The sequence below is a fragment of the Pan troglodytes genome, chromosome 5 (assembly GCF_028858775.2).
Source record: "Pan troglodytes isolate AG18354 chromosome 5, NHGRI_mPanTro3-v2.0_pri, whole genome shotgun sequence".
Classification (NCBI taxonomy): Eukaryota; Metazoa; Chordata; class Mammalia; order Primates; family Hominidae; genus Pan; species Pan troglodytes.
In genome coordinates, this window is record NC_072403.2 from 156,047,187 (window position 1) to 156,064,659 (window position 17,473).

Here is a 17,473-nt window from a genome sequence, read left to right on the forward strand (position 1 = left end):
GGTACACGTGCAAGATGCGCAGGTTTGTTACAGAGGTAAACATGTGCCATGGTGGTTTGCTGCACAGATCATCCTGTCACCTAGGTTTTAAGCTCAGCATGCATCAGCTCTTTTTCCTAATGCTCTCCCCTCCCCCGCCCTTCCCCGACAGGCCCCACTGTGCGTTATTCCCCTCCCTGTGTCCAGGTGTTCTCATTGTTCACCTCCCACTTATAAGTGAGAACATGCAGTGTTTGGTTTTCTGTTCCTGCATTAGTTTGCTGAGGATAATGGCTTCCAGCTTCATCCATGTCCCTGCAAAGAACATGATCTCATTCCTCTTTATGGCTGTATAGTACAGTCTAACATTGATGGGCATTTGGGTTGGTTCCGTGTCTTAGCTATTGTGAATAGGGCTGCAGTGAACATTCACATGCATGTGTCTTTATAATAGAATGATTTATATTCCTTTGGGTATATACCCAGTAATGGGATTGCTGGCTCAAATGCTGTTTCCAGTTCTAAATCTTTGAGGAATTGCCACACTGTCTTCCACAATGGTTGAACTAATTTACGTTCCCACCAACAGTGTAAAAGCATTCCTATTTCTCCACAACCACCACCAGCATCTGTTGTTTCTTGACATTTTAATAGTCACCATTCTGACTGGCATGAGATGGAATTACCAGTATGTTTTGAGAGTTCCCAGAATCCTTACCCATTTGAAAAAGTATTGTTTTTAAAAAATTCCTGCTAACTTTATGGGCAAGAAAATTCTCAGCAGTTTAATTTGCATTTCCTTGTTTAATACAGAAGTCTTTTGTGACTATATTTTTATACTTTTGCTAAAGATTATTTAGTGCACTGGTTAAGTGGTGCTATTCTAACACCTGAGTGTTCACTTACTGATGACCTTGAGTAAATTCCTTGATCTCCCTATGCTCACACCCACTCTGATAATGGCAGTACCTACTCATAGAATCTGTATGAAGACTAAAGAGGGTATCACATGAAAGATGCCTAGAAAATATCAGGCATATATAACATACGTTTATGTTCTCTGTCATTTACATCTTCTCTGAATTGCTTCACTGTCTTTGGGTAAGTAGATTTTTTGGTAGCTTAGAAATATATATATTAAGTATCTTAACCTCTTGTCTGTCATATATTATAATTTCTCCCCAGTTGGTGGTTTGTCTTTCAATTTTGTTCAAAGTGAGGAAACAGTTGAATATCAAGAAATTCAGACCAGGTGAAGGCATAGTTTTGGTCCAGGGTGGATCTTTTTTCTGCCTGTCAACCATACTGCTAGGAGAATCACCTTCCCCATCAGTGAGAAGGTCTGGTATTGATTATAGCCACCAGATATCAGAAATGGCACTTTAAGCAGCTTACATCGTTAGATTAAAAATCACCATCATAGAATAAAACTTCTGCTTAATTTATGTAAATAATGATCATGGTAGATGAAAGGCCGTGGTTAATATTTCATCATTTTCCATTTACCACCAAATCCAACTCGTCAGCATTCCATTAGTGGTGATATAAAATTAATTACTTCAACTTGAAAGAAGCTTTTAATTTGAGACCAAGAACCCTGATAGATTGCGTAACCATTAAGTGTTACTACTTTTCCCCTGTTTGCTGCAAATTGGGTAGTAGAAAAAGAATCTTTCTCATCATGAAGTCTTGTGTATAAACGCAAGATGTTCCCTATATTAGCATATATACATGCTACTAAAAATGAAAGTTTTTCACTTCACTGAAAAGCAATATGAACATAGAGACTATTAATTAGCCTTACTAAGCAGAGGAATTACCAGAACCATCCTTGTAAAAACATGAACATTCTGCTTGAGCTGCCAACTTGTTTCAAAAAGCTATTAAAAGTGGGCAAACATTGCTGCTACATGATGAATGAATGGGAGTGTGTTGTATTATTGCTACTAGGCCACGTATGATTGGAATTTTCCACATAAAAGCATTTTAAAAAGCAGTGTTATTTACGATGCTTATCATTAGGGAATGATATTGAGAAGAGGAGTAAGGAAACCTCAACTTCTAAATTTTACACTTAGATTTCTGTATTTTGTTGTCATTTTACTTCAAGCATGTTTTACTTTTACAACATCTTCAAGACAAAAAAATTTAAATCATGATTTGCATGGTAACTGTTTTAAGAGTTGTTAGTGTGTACAGGAGGGGATGCTTCCCAGTGCCGAAATAGACACAAAATAGGCAACATTTAGATGTTGGCCCCAAAGCCTAGTAGATTATCCTCAATTAAAAATACTTAGGTTTGCAAGTCTTTCTTCTTCTTTTTTCTTTTTTTTTTTTCTGTGTCTGTTTTAATTTGCAATGATTGGAAAACATAAAGAAATGAAAAGAGATGGTTTCCCAATACAATCTAAAATTTTCACACACCAGGGCCTGTTGTGGGGTGGGGGGAGGGGGGAGGGATAGCATTAGGAGATATACCTAATGTAAATGACGAGTTAATGGGTGCAGCACACCAACATGGCACAGGTATACATATGTAACAAACCTGCACGTTGTGCACATGTACCCTAGAACTTAAAGTATAATAAAATATATATAAATAAATAAATAAATAAAATTTTAAATTGCTGATTGAGTTCTGCGCGGCTATGATATTGAACTGCAGGTGCCTATAGGCCTTAAAACACAACTGTTTCATGTTGTTCAGTCATCTTATTTCTTTCCTTGTAAGCAAAATGTCAGAACATTTAGCTCCTTTAGTGCACTTATTGCCCACACCGAGGAATACAAAATTGGGACTGCTGAGTAAAATATTTAAGTTTCAATCCCTTGAAGGCAAATATTTGACTCTCAATAGAGAAATTTAACTTCATTATCTCTACTTGCAGGCAAAATGAAAGACCGGCTAGCAGAACTTCTGGACTTGTCCAAGCAATATGACCAGCAGTTCCCAGACGGGGACGATGAGTTTGACTCGCCCCGCGAGGACATCGTGTTCGAGACGGACCACATCCTGGAGTCCCTGTACCGAGACATCCAGGACATTCAGGATGAAAACCAGCTGCTGGTGGCCGACGTGAAGCGGCTGGGAAAGCAGAACGCCCGCTTCCTCACGTCCATGCGGCGCCTCAGCAGCATCAAGCGCGACACCAACTCCATCGCCAAGGCCATCAAGGCCCGGGGCGAGGTCATCCACTGCAAGCTGCGCGCCATGAAGGAGCTGAGCGAGGCGGCTGAGGCCCAGCACGGCCCGCACTCGGCAGTGGCGCGCATTTCGCGGGCGCAGTACAACGCGCTCACCCTCACCTTCCAGCGCGCCATGCACGACTACAACCAGGCCGAGATGAAGCAGCGCGACAACTGCAAGATCCGCATCCAGCGCCAGCTGGAGATCATGGGCAAGGAAGTCTCGGGCGACCAGATCGAGGACATGTTCGAGCAGGGTAAGTGGGACGTGTTTTCCGAGAACTTGCTGGCCGACGTGAAGGGCGCGCGGGCCGCCCTCAACGAGATCGAGAGCCGCCACCGCGAACTGCTGCGCCTGGAGAGCCGCATCCGCGACGTACACGAGCTCTTCTTGCAGATGGCGGTGCTGGTGGAGAAGCAGGCCGACACCCTGAACGTCATCGAGCTCAACGTACAAAAGACGGTCGACTACACCGGCCAGGCCAAGGCGCAGGTGCGGAAGGCCGTGCAGTACGAGGAGAAGAACCCCTGCCGGACCCTCTGCTGCTTCTGCTGTCCCTGCCTCAAGTAGCAGGCCGGCCCGGGCCGCCACCGCCCATCCCAGACCATGGAGCGCGCTGGGAAGGACGCACCAAAGCCGGGAGCTCTGTCCTGCAGGGAGTTGCCCCAACCCTTTCCGGAACTCAGTCTTTAGAAAAGAAACGCCAGGTTCAAGAATTGCAAACCAGCCCGTGCTTGGAAAGATGGTTAGTTGATACCGTCCGATGATTCTTCAGTAAAGATAGATTCCCACAAAGTTGTGCAATGTCATTATATGACACCTTGCACTCTTACCGTCTTGACAGAAGCCGAGTAAGGAACTGACGTTGTATCTGACTGTAGGGTGAATGTCTGAGGCCTGCCTCCTAATAAAGACTCAAGGAGGAAGTCAATTGGGCATCTGCTAATAGAATGAACTCATGATGGAAACTTCAGTTCATTTACTTTGTCCTGAAAATTCCCTGGTTCTGTTCCATTTTGAGCGAAATTGGCCTTGGGAAAAACCACGTTCTTCCTTTCCGATTCTTCATCCGGTCTACGCTATGCAATTCCTCCCCAAATATAGATCTTATTTCTGCTCATTTCCCCTACTTATTAAAATCACACCAAACACTTACTATTTTCTTATCTCTTTCACTTTTTAAATATCTTTCACCAGGTTATATTTTGGTATTATTTTTCCAAACATTTTTAAGCACTGAATATCGAACAAGCACTCAAATTGAAGTATCAGTCATGTTTTGTGTATTTTTCGCTGATAAAAATTATTTAACATTTATATTTTTACTTGATTACATATGCACATGTATGTAAATGTAAAATACTAATATTCACTAATGTATGTACATAATGATCAATTGGTTTAACTTCTTTTATGTAAGTATGGTATATAAATTTCAAGACGAACACTTTTCTGGCTCTTGGTGTTGGTTTGCTTGTTTTGAGTTTGTTTCACTCCAGTTTGCCCCTTCCTAGTCCAGTTTGGGTCAAACTTCATGTTAAACAACTCTGCATTGGTTATGGCGGTAGACATATGGCGGTAGAAAATGTATACGGAGCTAGAGACAACTAACATTCTTGGAAATACTGCTTTTGTTTTACTGTGGACCATTCCTTCCATGCATTGAAATGGAGAAATTCAAAGTAAAAGAATTCTGTTTTTCAAGCAAGCTTAATAAACATTACATTATACACATATTTTTATACATTTCTGGCTTGACCATTTAGTTTACTTTCTCAATTATTGTTAAAATTTTTCTTTTTCCTTTTTTTTTTTTTTTTTTTTTGAGATGGAGTCTCACTCTGTTGCCCAGGCTGGAGTGCAGTGGCAGGATCTCGGCTCATTGCAACCTCTGTCTCCCAGGTTCAAGCAATTCTCCTGACTCAGCCTCCTGAGTAGTTGGGACTATGGGTGTGTGCCACCATGTCTGGCTAATTTTTTGTGTTTTTAGTAGAGACGGTGTTTCACCGTGTTAGCCAGGATGGTCTTGATCTCCTGACCTCGTGATCCGCCCACCTCAGCCTCCCATAGTGCTGGGATTACAGGCGTGAGCCACCGCGCCTGGCCTTTTTTTTCCCCCTTTTGAGACAGGGTCTCCCTTTGTCACCCAGGCTGAAGTGCAGTGGCATAATCATGGCTTACTGCAGCCTTAAACTCCCAGGCTCAAGTGATCCTCCCACCTCAGCCTACAAATAGCTGAGACTACAGATATGTGCCACCATGCCCGGCTAATTTTTGTATTTTCTGTAGAGACAGGGTTTGCCATGTGGCCCAGGCTGGTCTCAAACTTGTGAGCTTGAGCAATCCGCCCACCTTGGCCTCCCAAAGTGCTGAGATTACAGGCCTGAGCCCTGACCCTGGACAAATTTTTTTTCTACTAGCTACTGAGGCTGCCACATCTGGATGGAACTGAGTGGAGGGGGAAAAGAATGAAAAACTCAAAAGAATTCCCATGAGGGTGTCTTGCTTTCTCTCCTGAGTTGCAATACTTTGGCAAAATCATCAGGCTTTAGAGATATGGTGTAGTCTGCAAACTTTTTAATGCCCTTACCCACAGTTACCATGTTTCCTGGCCTTCCTCTGTGTCAACTCTTAGCTCTTCCTAATCATTATTTAATACATGAGTGAGTTTAGTAGTGATCATATTTCTCAGGTCCTTTAGAAGCTGGAATTTTAAAAGAATTAGAAGGAGGAGTATGTGAATTCTTTGGAGCTCACTGCCTGACTTGCTTATGACCAGGAAAATCTATCCCCTGTATCTAATTTTAATTTCATGGTTAAATTTGAGAATTGTGGAAACCAAGTTCCACAAGGCTATTCTCAGATTTCTCCCAATTTCTTTTTCAGCTAACTCCAAGGATATGTATCACCTTTGACTTAATTTGCTTTCTCTAAGGGAAAGGGGAAAAAATGTTCACATAGCTCCACTGCAATGTTTTTTGTAATAGAGGAGAGATATTGTAAATAGAGACTGCCAGCCAGTTTCCACAAAAAAACGAAGAGTTCATAAATTTGACATGTTTGAACCCAGAAAGCATTTTCTTTGCTTGGAACCATTATAAAAGTAAGTGAGTTTTCAGGCTCTATATACATTTTAATTTCTCACGTTTTATATTGGAGAGTTCGGTACAGACTGTCCATTACTGCACCAAAAGAATGAGTGAACTGTTACCTATAGAGAAAGAACACTTCTTCTTCCTGCTGTTTGGGAACCATCTCAGTGTGGCATAATGGTTAGGAGTACAGATTCCAGATCCTGTTTCTTAGATTTAAATCTTGACTCTGCCACATACTAGCTGTCTGACTGAACCTTGGTTTCTCTGTGCTTCAGTTTCCTCATCTGTAAAATGGAGATAATAGTACTTACCTCATAGAGCTGTTGTGAAAAGTGATGACTGAATATGTAAAAGCACCTAGAACAGTGCCTGGCACATGCTAAGTGCTTTGTTCATTATTGTTGTTATTATGTAATTTTCTCTCAGACTGAGAGCACTGTTAGTGACCCAAGTAAATTTATAGTTTTTAAGTACAGAGGAAAAATAAAGCCTATTTTTTGTTAACAGTCTTAATAAATAATAAAATGGAATAAAGAAACCAAGACCCCATCTTCTGTGAATATTAGGGCTTTTTTTTTTTTGACAGTCATAAAGATGTTTTTGCTATGGCATTTCTATCCCTGTGTATATCCAAACATGTCCTGAAGAAGAAATGAGATGTTCCACCAAAAACACGTAAGCAGGAAGCAGCTGTTCTGCTCAGCTTGGCAGGTGTTCTTTCCTAATTCTTCCCAAGCTGTGAGTCAGAAAGTCCTGGAAGGAGTTGTAGGAAGTTGTAGAGGCTGGGTCACTGACCGAAGGGAAGGCATCATTTGGCCCACCGCACGTCCTGGCCTATTCACCAAAGCCCTTCCTGGCTCTGACTGCCACACCAGGCAGTGGGTGAAATGCTGGCTTTTTCCTTAAGAAATTGTGTTCTAGTGCCACCAAGAGATGCTGTAGAGCTGGCTTTACCGATCTCATGATGCTTGCTTGGCAACTCTGAAAGGTGACTTTGGCCAAGAAGACCTTGTGGCAATTCTGCAAATTTTATACACTCATATCGTTTAGGGTACAAAATGAAAGAACAAATCACAAAGAACAATAGATCCTTCAGGAGCTGAAGGTAAGAATCTTTTATAGCTATTTTAACATATACAGTGACTACTTTCTACTAGCCAAATATCAAATTTTACAACGACCACCAAGCCACAGATTATAGGTGGTGACAACTCCAGAAATGTCCTAACTAGGAAAGGTGCTCATCTAGTATGCATTGGTATCCAGGATAATATGAGTTAGAATTTTAAAAATGTCAGTCATTCAAAAATATTTGAACTGTGACATCACAGAAGTAATTTTATGGCCTTTTAAGGTAACAACTTAAAAAGAGAGCAGTGCTCTTTTTATATCAATGCCTTTACATTTATTTAAAAACAGTCCTAATGCTTTATAGTTAAATGTCATATGCAGATATGTTCAGGCTCTAACATATAAAGTTCCTAACTTGACAAGAAACTACTGAAGATTGTGTACAGCTTAAAAAAAATAAAATAGGGTAACTATAGTCTTGATTTTTATGTATAAATTCTATCATTCTATATTTTACCATCAGACATATTTCTACTCCTTTCTTTGAAATATGCGAAGTATCTCCAACTGCAGCATGCAACTCATTCATTTGTAATCAAGACGATAGTTTGAAACACCCGATTATAATCAGAGCAGCAATTGACTTACTTTTGATAGCGGAGTTGAAAATCATCGCAATTAATAAAATGGGGCTATTAGAAATGGAAAATGAATAGGATCTAGATGTAACTTCATCATATAAATGATGAGTGTCTTTGTTATCAACACATGTTATTAAGAATGGGCAAGATGTCCTTATATACTAGAAGCTTTTCTAAAGTCATGTGTCTATTGATAATAAAGATTTTCTGAACTGATGTTCTGAGTGAGACTACAAAGGATGCTTTAAAATGAGTGATATCTGGCCGGGCATGGTGGTTCCCACCTATACTCCCAGCACTTTGGGAGGCCAAGGCAGGCAGATCACTTGAGGCCAAGAGTTCAAGACCAGCCTGGCCAACATGGTGAAACCCCTTCTCTACTGAAAATACAAAAATTAGCTGGGCCTGGCAGTGCATGCCTGTAATCCCAGCTACCTTGGAGGCTGAAGCACGAGGATCACTTGAACCAAGGAGGCAGAGGTTGCAGTGAACTGAGATTGCACCACTGCACTCTAGCCTTGGCAACAGAGTGAGACCCTGTCTCAAAAAACAAGCAAACCACAACAATAAAACCAGTGATGCCCTGCACAATGAGGATTGAGAGACAAGTCCCCAACACTATATTTTTTAATTCCTGATGTTTCTTTTTAAGTTACATTTTATATTCTATTTGAAGCATCTATAGACACTTCTTGGACCTCTTCTATTTTTCTTAATCTATATTTCTACATTTTCATGGTCCTATAGCCAACTCTTTAGACATATCCACTCTTCTGTATCTCAGTATCCCATAATGTTTGATAGAGGGTAAAAATAACAGAGTATACACACACACACACACACACACACACACACAGAATCTACCATCGTCCCCATCCCCTGCTCCTTCTGTCTATCTTAACTTGCAAATGGCAGGATCAATCAACTGCCACCTGCCCAGGTCAGACAATTATCCTCTCTTGCTTCCATTACTTCAGCAGCTTTTAATTGGCCTCTGGCCTCTAGTCTTATCCTCTCCAGTCTAATCTCTGTACAATGCTATAGTACAGCCACAGTGCCTTTTTGTTGTTGTTGTCATTATGCTGTTGTTTTTAATTGCGGTATTATATACATGACTTAAACTTACCATCCTAACCATTCTTAAGTATGCAGTTCATGTATTGGTTGGTTCTCACATTGCTATAAAGAACTATCTGAGACTGGGTAGTTTATAAAGAGAAAATGTTTAATTGACTCACAGTTCCATAGGCTGTACAGGAGGCATGGCCAGGGAGGCCTCAGGAAACTTACAATCATGGCAGAAGGTGAAGTGGAAGCAAGTACATCTTCACATGGTGACAGGAAAGAGAGAGAGAGAGAGAGAGACAGAGCAAAGGGAGAAGTGCCACACACTTTTAAACCATCAGATCTCATGAGAACTCACTCAGTGTCACAAGAACAGCAAGGGGGAAATCTGCTCCCATGATCCAATCATCTCCCAGCAGCTCCCTTCCCCAACATTGGGAATTATAATTCAACATGAGATTTGGGTGGGGACACAGAGCCAAACTATATCAGTTCCCATACTGCTAAGTACACTCATATTGTTGTGCAACCAGTCTCCAGGATTCTTTTCATCTTTCAAAACTGAACTCTATACTCAATAAACAAAAACTGCTCATCCCTCCAGCCCCTGGCAACCACCATTCTGCTTTCTATCTCTATGAGCTTGACTACTCTAGATACTGCATTGAACTGGAATAATATAGTATTTGTCCTGTCGTATCTGGCTTATTTCACTTAGCATTATGTCCTCAAGCTTCATCCATGTTGTAGCGCGTGTCAGATTTTAAAGCTCAGTAATATGCCATCGTATTTATAGAGTACATTTTGTTTAGTCATTCACCTGTCAATGGACACAGGTTGCTCCCACTTTTTGGCTGCTGTGAATAGTGCCGTTCAACTGCTTAAAACTCTGTAATGGCTGCTGATTGCTGTTGGGATAAAATCTCATCTCCTTAGTGAGGTTCTTCAAGGCCCCGAAGGAGCCAGGCCCCGCTTACTTTCAGCTTCATCCCTGACACCTTTCATTGCTTGCTTGCTTTCCTTCCTTCTTTCTTTCTTTCTCTCTCTTTTTCTTTCTTTCTTTTATTTCTTTTTCTTTCTTTCTTTTCTTTCTTCTTTCTCTTTCTTTCTTCTTTCTCTCTTTTATTTCTTCTCTCTCTCTCTCTCTCTCTTTTAGAGAGAGGGTCTTGCCTAGGCCGGAGTGCAGTGGCACAATTATAGCTCACTGCAGCCTCAGATTCCCAGGTTCAAGCGATCTTCTCACCTCAGCCTCCTGAGTCGCTGGGACCACAGACACGGGACACCACCCTGGCTATTTCAAAGCACTGCACCCACCCACTCAGTTCCATTGTTGCGTAGGATCTCCGTGAAACGCATATTTAAGGACTGCATCGCCCCCATCTTCACGGTGTTATGTGTGCTTCTGCTACTAAACTGCTTTTTTATTTTTAAGGACAACCAATAGCATCTTACTTGTTTTGGGATCTTAGCACTTTGCACAGTATCTTTTATAGGCATTTGGGTATTTGTGTTCTACATGCAGAAATAGAGATATTCAGAATTTGTTTTCTGCTATGAGTGACTTTTTGTATACCTTTTTGAAGATGCATATTTTACAGCATAAAGCACGGTATCTAGTTTCTCCTCCCAGAGGATCTGTGTCGGGTGCTGAGTGAGGCCAGGATGGGGTTGGGGGCGCAGTGTCCTGAGAAGAGGGGTGGGACTTGGTGAGGGGAGGGGACATGGGACTGGAGAAAGACTGCTTGGGAAGAAGCAGATCATGCAGGAGAATGGTCAGTCTGAAAAGTTGAGTGGAGAGAGAATGAAGTTCTGAGTCACGGGCACCGAAGCCAGCAGAACTGGGAGCAAACAGAGGCTGGGATTGGGTGCTGTGTGGCAGAGCCTGGAAGAAATAGCTTAGTCAAGGTACAGACTCAAGTTGGATGCAAAGAAAGTTGTAAAACTACATTTTATCTGGAAGTGATTTTCTTTTTCTTTTTATTCTTCAAAGCATGTAAAACAAAGTTTTCTTTTTTTTTAATTTTGGACAAAATGTGTTGGCTTGATTTTCAGCTGGACATATTTCCATCTAACATGGCATCCAGTAGGGTAATTTGTGCAAAGTACTTAGCTCCCTGCTCCTAGTCACACGGGGCTGTGTGGCAGCTTTGGGCTTCAGTCCTAAAATGCCCTCAGCCACTGAAATCGCCTTGGTATGATAATGGTCTGAGATGCCTCAGTCTGTGCCTCTGAATCTGTCAGGGAATCCCACCACCCCCCACCCCACACACATCCAGACTGCTTATGAATCCATAATACTTACTCAATACAAAAATGTCTAACAGCCTGTGGATTGTGCAGAGCAGTAACAGCAAGGGTCTTCTTTTCCTACAAGCGTTGAAGACCAAGGAGAGAATGGAGGACCCTAAACTGCCCTTGCTTGGAGCTGCAAGTCCTCTCCCTGCTGAAGCTGACCCTGCAGGTCGACTGCTGCTTGGGCCTGAAGTGCCTCTCAGCCACCAGCAGCTGGTGCCCCAACTCTTTGAAAACATGGATTTGGGTCAGGTGTGGTGGCTCATGCCTGTAATCCCAACACTTTGGGAGGCCAAGGCAGGAGGATCACCTGAGGGCAGGTGTTTGAGACCAGCCTGGCCAACATGGTGAAACCCCATCTCTACTAAAAATACAAAAATTAGCTCGGTGTGGTGGCGCATGCCTGTAATCCCAGCTACTTGAGAGGCTGAGGCAGGAGAATCCCTTGAACTTGGGAGGTGGAGGTTGTTACAGTGAGCCAAGATCGTGCCACTGTCCTCCAGCCTGGCCTGGGCAAGAGTGAGACACTGTCTCAAAAAAAGAAAAGAAAAAAAAGAACCCACAAAAAACAAAACAAACAAAAAAACACATGATTGTGAACCAAATCAAGCAAAGAATCTCCAGGGGGGTAGTGCCTATAAAAGGAATGTTACCCCCAGATAAAAACAAACTATTTAGATTCTACATGACAGAGGAATTTCTCTTGTGGGTAGGAATGTTTAACTAATTCATTCCTTGGCTCTGCTATGTGGTTTACCCTGGTCTCATGCACCCTTAGAAGGGCATAGATGAGGTAACATGGTTTCTTTTCATAATCTTCATCCACGCCTTGTCATCTGGTTTATGGAAGAAACCCGTCAAACAAGAAATGTTACCTAGTGGCAAAATGTTAGGACATGCAGTTACTAGGAGAAAGTAAACGGCCTGGAAGATGAAAGACATGGCCATTTTTTTAAGGCTGCAACTCCACAGGAGGGGTAGCTTCTCCTGCTTTGGCTCCCTGCATTGGCCATTATCAATATTTGAAGTGACTTTGCAAGAAGTTCTCATTTCCAAAAGGAAACCACAGCTTTATTAGAAAAACTTGCATCTCTCTTCTCTGATAAGAGTGTCAGTGCCACATTAAAAAATGGCCTGGCAGAATGCACTATGGGTATGGGAGTGGCAAGGAGAGATCCTTTCCTTCTTGCTAAGAGACAAAAAGGCTTAAAATAAATATTTTTGGAAGAAATAATCCAGTGATGTGAATGAGTTTGAGTTTATAAAATGAAAAAGAAGAAAGGAAGAAAGAAGGATGACCTGTTCCTAGACAGAAAGTAAGTCAGGGCCGGGCGTGGTGGCTGACGCCTGTAATCCCAACACTTTGAGAGGCCGAGAGGGGTGGATCTTTTGAGGTCAGGAGTTCGAGGCTAGCCTGGCCAACATGGTGAAACCCCATCTCTATTAAAAATACAAAAAAATTAGCTGGGCGTGGTGGCACATGCCTGTAATCCCAGCTACTCTGGAGGCTGAGGCGGGAGAATTGCTTGAACCCGGGAGGTGGAGGTTGCACTGAGCCGAGATCGTGCCACTGCACTCCAGCCTAGGCAACAAGAGGGAAACTCCATCTCAAAAAAGTAAAAATAAAATATAAAAAAAGTAGGTCAGAAAGCAAGAAAAACTTGTGCACTCAGAAGGGCAGACCAAGAAGAGAGGGCATGGCTGAGTGGACCAAAACTTTGAAAGTGGAAGCTGAAAATACAAAACACAGACTCTCCTGTGAACTAGTTCAGTTTCTTTACATCTGTGTACCAACAAAAAGAAAGAGTAAGTAAACAACTCTCTTGGCTGATCTTGTCAAAAGGGACAACAGTTACAACTAGAAGTTGGTAAGTTGTTTTCATTTTCCTCTGTGCATGCCCTGTGAGTATAATTTGGTAAAATTATATATTATGATAGTCTATGGCATAATATTGTTTGGGCTTAAATTCAGTGTAAGTGAGATGAAAATTTTGGAAATTTCTCCCAACAACTAAAGGTATTTACAGATTTCTAACTCAAAACCTTTGCATTAATCTGTGTGTTATTTTATTTTTCCTTTACTTCTCTTTTTTTTTTTTTTTTTTGAGACGGAGTCTTGCTCTGTCACTCAGGCTGGAGTGCAATGGCATGATCTCGGCTCACTGCAACCTCCACCTCCTGGGTTCAAGCGATTCTCCTGCCTCAGCCTCCTGAGTAACTGGGATTACAGGCGCACGCCACCAGGCCCAGCTAATTTTTCTATTTTTAGTAGAGACGGGGTTTCACCATGTTGGTCAGGCTGGTCTCGAACTCCTGACCTCATGATCTGCCTGCCTCAATTTCCCAAAGTGCTGGGATTGCAGTTGTGAGCCACCAGGCTTGGCCTCTTTTACTTCTTTTGTTAAAAAAAAAAAAAAAATTTAAGGTCTGCCCATTGTCAGTCTGATAAAATACAAATGCCATTCTTTTCTTTATCTTCTTATTGTATTACTCTTTAATAGGTAAAACTGGGAGAGAACAATGCTATTAATTCCATTTAGTTTGTTGTTTATTTGCTTATTCTGCTTTTTTATTCGGAAGAAAAATTTAAGAATATATTTTTTTCCATTTTCAAAATTGTCACAAAGTCTTAAAAACAAAGCAGATACTGTGTTTTATACCTCAAACGAAAATTCAGAGAAATAGAAACATACCATGTAGCAAGTAAGCAATTGAATTCCTTCTTAAACTTTATTGTAAAAAACAAACAAAAGGAAACATCCATGCATTCAAATATATATTAGCAACTCCTCTGATTTACTTGACAGGAGAAAGAGGCTGGGATTTGCCAATAGCCCACATACTCTGTGTGGACTTGGTTGACAGTGCTCTCCCCCTCCTTAGCTGTACCTGCACACTACACAGCAATAAGTCATCAAATGTGCTTAAGGAGAGCAGGAAAATTTACTGCTACCCAGTGTTTGGTAGCATAAAAACACAGTTACCACATCCATTATTCATGGTATTGGGTCTAATGTGTGAACCCACACACCGCAGTGTGAAATGGCAAGGGATTCTACCCTTAACTCTTTCCTATCTTTCTAAGTGATCTCATCTACCCTGTGGCTTTGCTACCTTATCCTGATAATTGTCAAACCTTTGTGGAGAGATGGTTGACTGCTCATGACTCTGGCAGCCCTCTTTAGTTTGACTGATAAGGAGCCGACAGAGTGTCAACATCACCCAAGATTCCCACATGCTGTTAGCATGAGTAGGCAACGTCCCTGGGCAGATGGCATCCAAGCTAGACTCATCTTCCTTCAAGTGCACGACTGCTCTCATTCTCACCATTGGTAAAAGATTGTTTTGAGTAGCAGGGGTCAGCTCATAATGGCTCCAGTTGGGTCCTACCCAAGCATAGTGTATTAGTCTGTTCTCACACTGCTATAAAGACCTGTCCCTGGTCTGGGTAATTTATAAAGGAAAGAGATTTAATTGACTCACAGTTTCATGTGGCTGGGGAGGCCTCAGGAAACTTACAATCATGGCAGAAGGGGAAGCAAACATGTCCTTCTTCACATGGTGGCAGGAGAGAGAAGCGCCAGCAAGGAAAAGCCAGACACTTATAAAACCATCAGATCTCATGAGAACTCACTCACTATCATGAGGACAGCATGGGAGAAACTGCCCCCATGATTCAATTACTTCCCACCAGGTTCCTCCCATGACACCTGAGGATAATGGGGATTACAATTCAAGATGAGATTTAGGTGGGGACACAGCCAAACCATATTACATAGCATGGGATAATCAGAGACTACATGAGCATCATCCATAACCTACTGTCTACTTGACCTCTCTTCTTGAATGTCCCACAGGTTCCTCAAACTCAGTATTCTGTTTTGCCTCCTATAGGCCTTCTTCATTCTGCCAGTTATCTAGAGGCAAAAACATCAGAATCACTTTCATTTCCATCATCTCTGTTCATAGCCAAGTGAAATTAAAGAATTATTGCCAATACCAAAAAAAATTAATATCTGTGGACTACTACACGGCTGATGTCATCTAAAATGCACACCAGATACCTGAGATGTAAAGACGACTATAATTTCCTGTCTGGATTTTTCTAATTGGCCCAAAAAGGAAGTGGTTTATACATCACAGAATTGTGTTTTGATTCACACTTAAATTTACATAGTCCTTAATGTTAATGGTTGCTCCTTTAATAAATGTCTGTTGCACAGAACTGATATTAATTAATTTTGGTCCTACCTTGCATACATATTTCTTACACATTTGTAAAGTACCTGGGACAAGCTTCTTGTAGACCTGTTGTCCCAGAATGATTTTTAATAGCTACCTATTTCACCTTCAGGAGTGTTTGTGTTTAGGTGATAAAAATTATATTGTCAACCAACATATATATGATATGTAATCTGGATATACCATTGTTTGACATTTTCTAAGTCCACTCTGCCCTTGGATCTCTAACCAGTTTAGTCTGAGACCCCATCCTGAGTAATTGCAGAAAGACCCTTCCTTTCGTTAGATTGTCGCACTCTTTGATATAGAGCAGGTGGGGACAGAGGATGTGGGCTTTCTTCACTGCCAGGTCCCAAGCCCATATTTCTTGCTAGCAAAAAACACAAGGTAAAATAAATATCCTTCATGAAGAAAGAAAAATTTTCCAGGTGCAGCGACTCACGCCTGTAATCCCAGCACTTTGGGAAGCCGAGGCAGGTGGATCACTTGAGGTCAGGAGTTCGAGATCAGCTTGGCCAACATGGTGAAACCCTGTCTCTACTAAAAATACAAACATTAGCCAGGTGTGGTGGCAAGAGCCTGTAATTCCAGCTACTTGAGAGGCTGAGGCAGGAGAATTGCTTGAACTCAGGAGGTGGAAGTTACAGTGAGCTGAGATCACACCACTGCACTGCAGCCTGGGTGACAGAGCAAGAGTCTGCCTCAAAAAAAAAGAAAAAAGAAAAATTTTAAGTAAAATTATACAAGAAAGAGAGAAAATTAAAAAAAACAAATATTGAAATTAAAATACAGATTTAATATGAATGTAATGATTATAAGATAAAATAATTAGACTGATGATCAAGGAAATAAAAAGGTATAAAATATAAAATAGAATAAAAATATAAATTGGATTCATTAGTTTTTTTTTTAGTTTAAATGCATTTTATTTTTCGACAACATACATAACATGTTTTTCTTAAAAACAATGCCTCCACTCCAAATAAATCACGGTCAAAATAAATGAAGAGCTCAAGATGACATCAGCCCCATTTGTCTTAAGTCCTGGTGTTGTGTGGATGACAAGCAGAAGCCAGTTACAATGACAGGTGATAGATCAAAGTAATTGCCAAATTTGTTAACATTTTTCCATTTCTAAATCACCCTTAAAGAAAATCATATATGGGGTCACACTATCTTCACGGTAGTCCAATAGAGCAACCATGCCATCTGGATTCATGTTTTCACAATTAAAGAACTGGTAGTTTTTGAAATTAGCAAGGATGTCCTTGATTTGTTTTGCAGCCCCTGTCATAAAAGGTTTTACTGTTTCTGGTCTCTGTTCTTCAAGTTTGGCTTTGATTGATTTCATGTAATCTTTGATATACTTCTTGTAGGCTTCTTTTGTGAAACTTGTTTCCTGCAGGTGATGGTTCATGACAATATCAACACCAGTGATTACTGTGCTTTCTGTACCTTCGCCCTAGGGGCATTCAGCGGAGGTATTACCACCAATGAGAGAGTCATCAATGTTACCTTCTATCCTACTGACCATCTTCCCCTCCACCTCCAGGTACAGCCCGTCCATGATCTCCCAGATCTTGTAGATGTCGGAAAACATCTCATCGTGGCTGATGAGGTCGCGGTAGATAATCATGATGGCGGCTGAAGGGAGACGATGCAGCACTAGCTTAGCAGGAGCCTGAAGCTTGCAGCAAGCGCAGTGCAGCCTGAGCGGTGCTAAGGTGGAGAGGGGAGCGAGTGGGGAAAAAAAAAAGCTAGATTCATTAGTCTTTTATGAAAAATATAAATATGGATTAAAAACAAAAATTCTAGGCTGAACTAGGAATAAATATAATTTCAAAAGGGTGTGAAAGTATTATTTTTAATGGAAATTTAAATAAAGACAAAGTAGGAAAAAC

At 41.3% G+C, this 17,473-nt stretch overlaps 1 protein-coding gene and 1 pseudogene across 6 annotated transcripts in view; one reads left to right on the plus strand and one right to left on the minus strand.

Annotated features, from left to right (window-relative positions):
• The window catches only part of STX11 (syntaxin 11), a 48,446-nt gene extending 43,833 nt beyond the window's left edge, over positions 1-4,613 (plus strand). For all 6 annotated transcript variants that reach the window (XR_010158225.1, XM_009452159.5, XM_063813556.1 and 3 more), the window contains one exon: positions 2,868-4,613. Coding sequence is in view for 5 of the 6 variants with exons in the window: in XM_009452159.5 (XP_009450434.1) it covers positions 2,868-3,736 (869 nt within the window). In the remaining variant the exon portion in view is untranslated. The remainder of the gene's footprint in view (positions 1-2,867) is intronic.
• An 11,887-nt stretch (positions 4,614-16,500) lies between these two features.
• On the minus strand, positions 16,501-17,223 carry LOC100613904 (translationally-controlled tumor protein-like; annotated as a pseudogene).
• Positions 17,224-17,473: the final 250 nt, after the last annotated feature.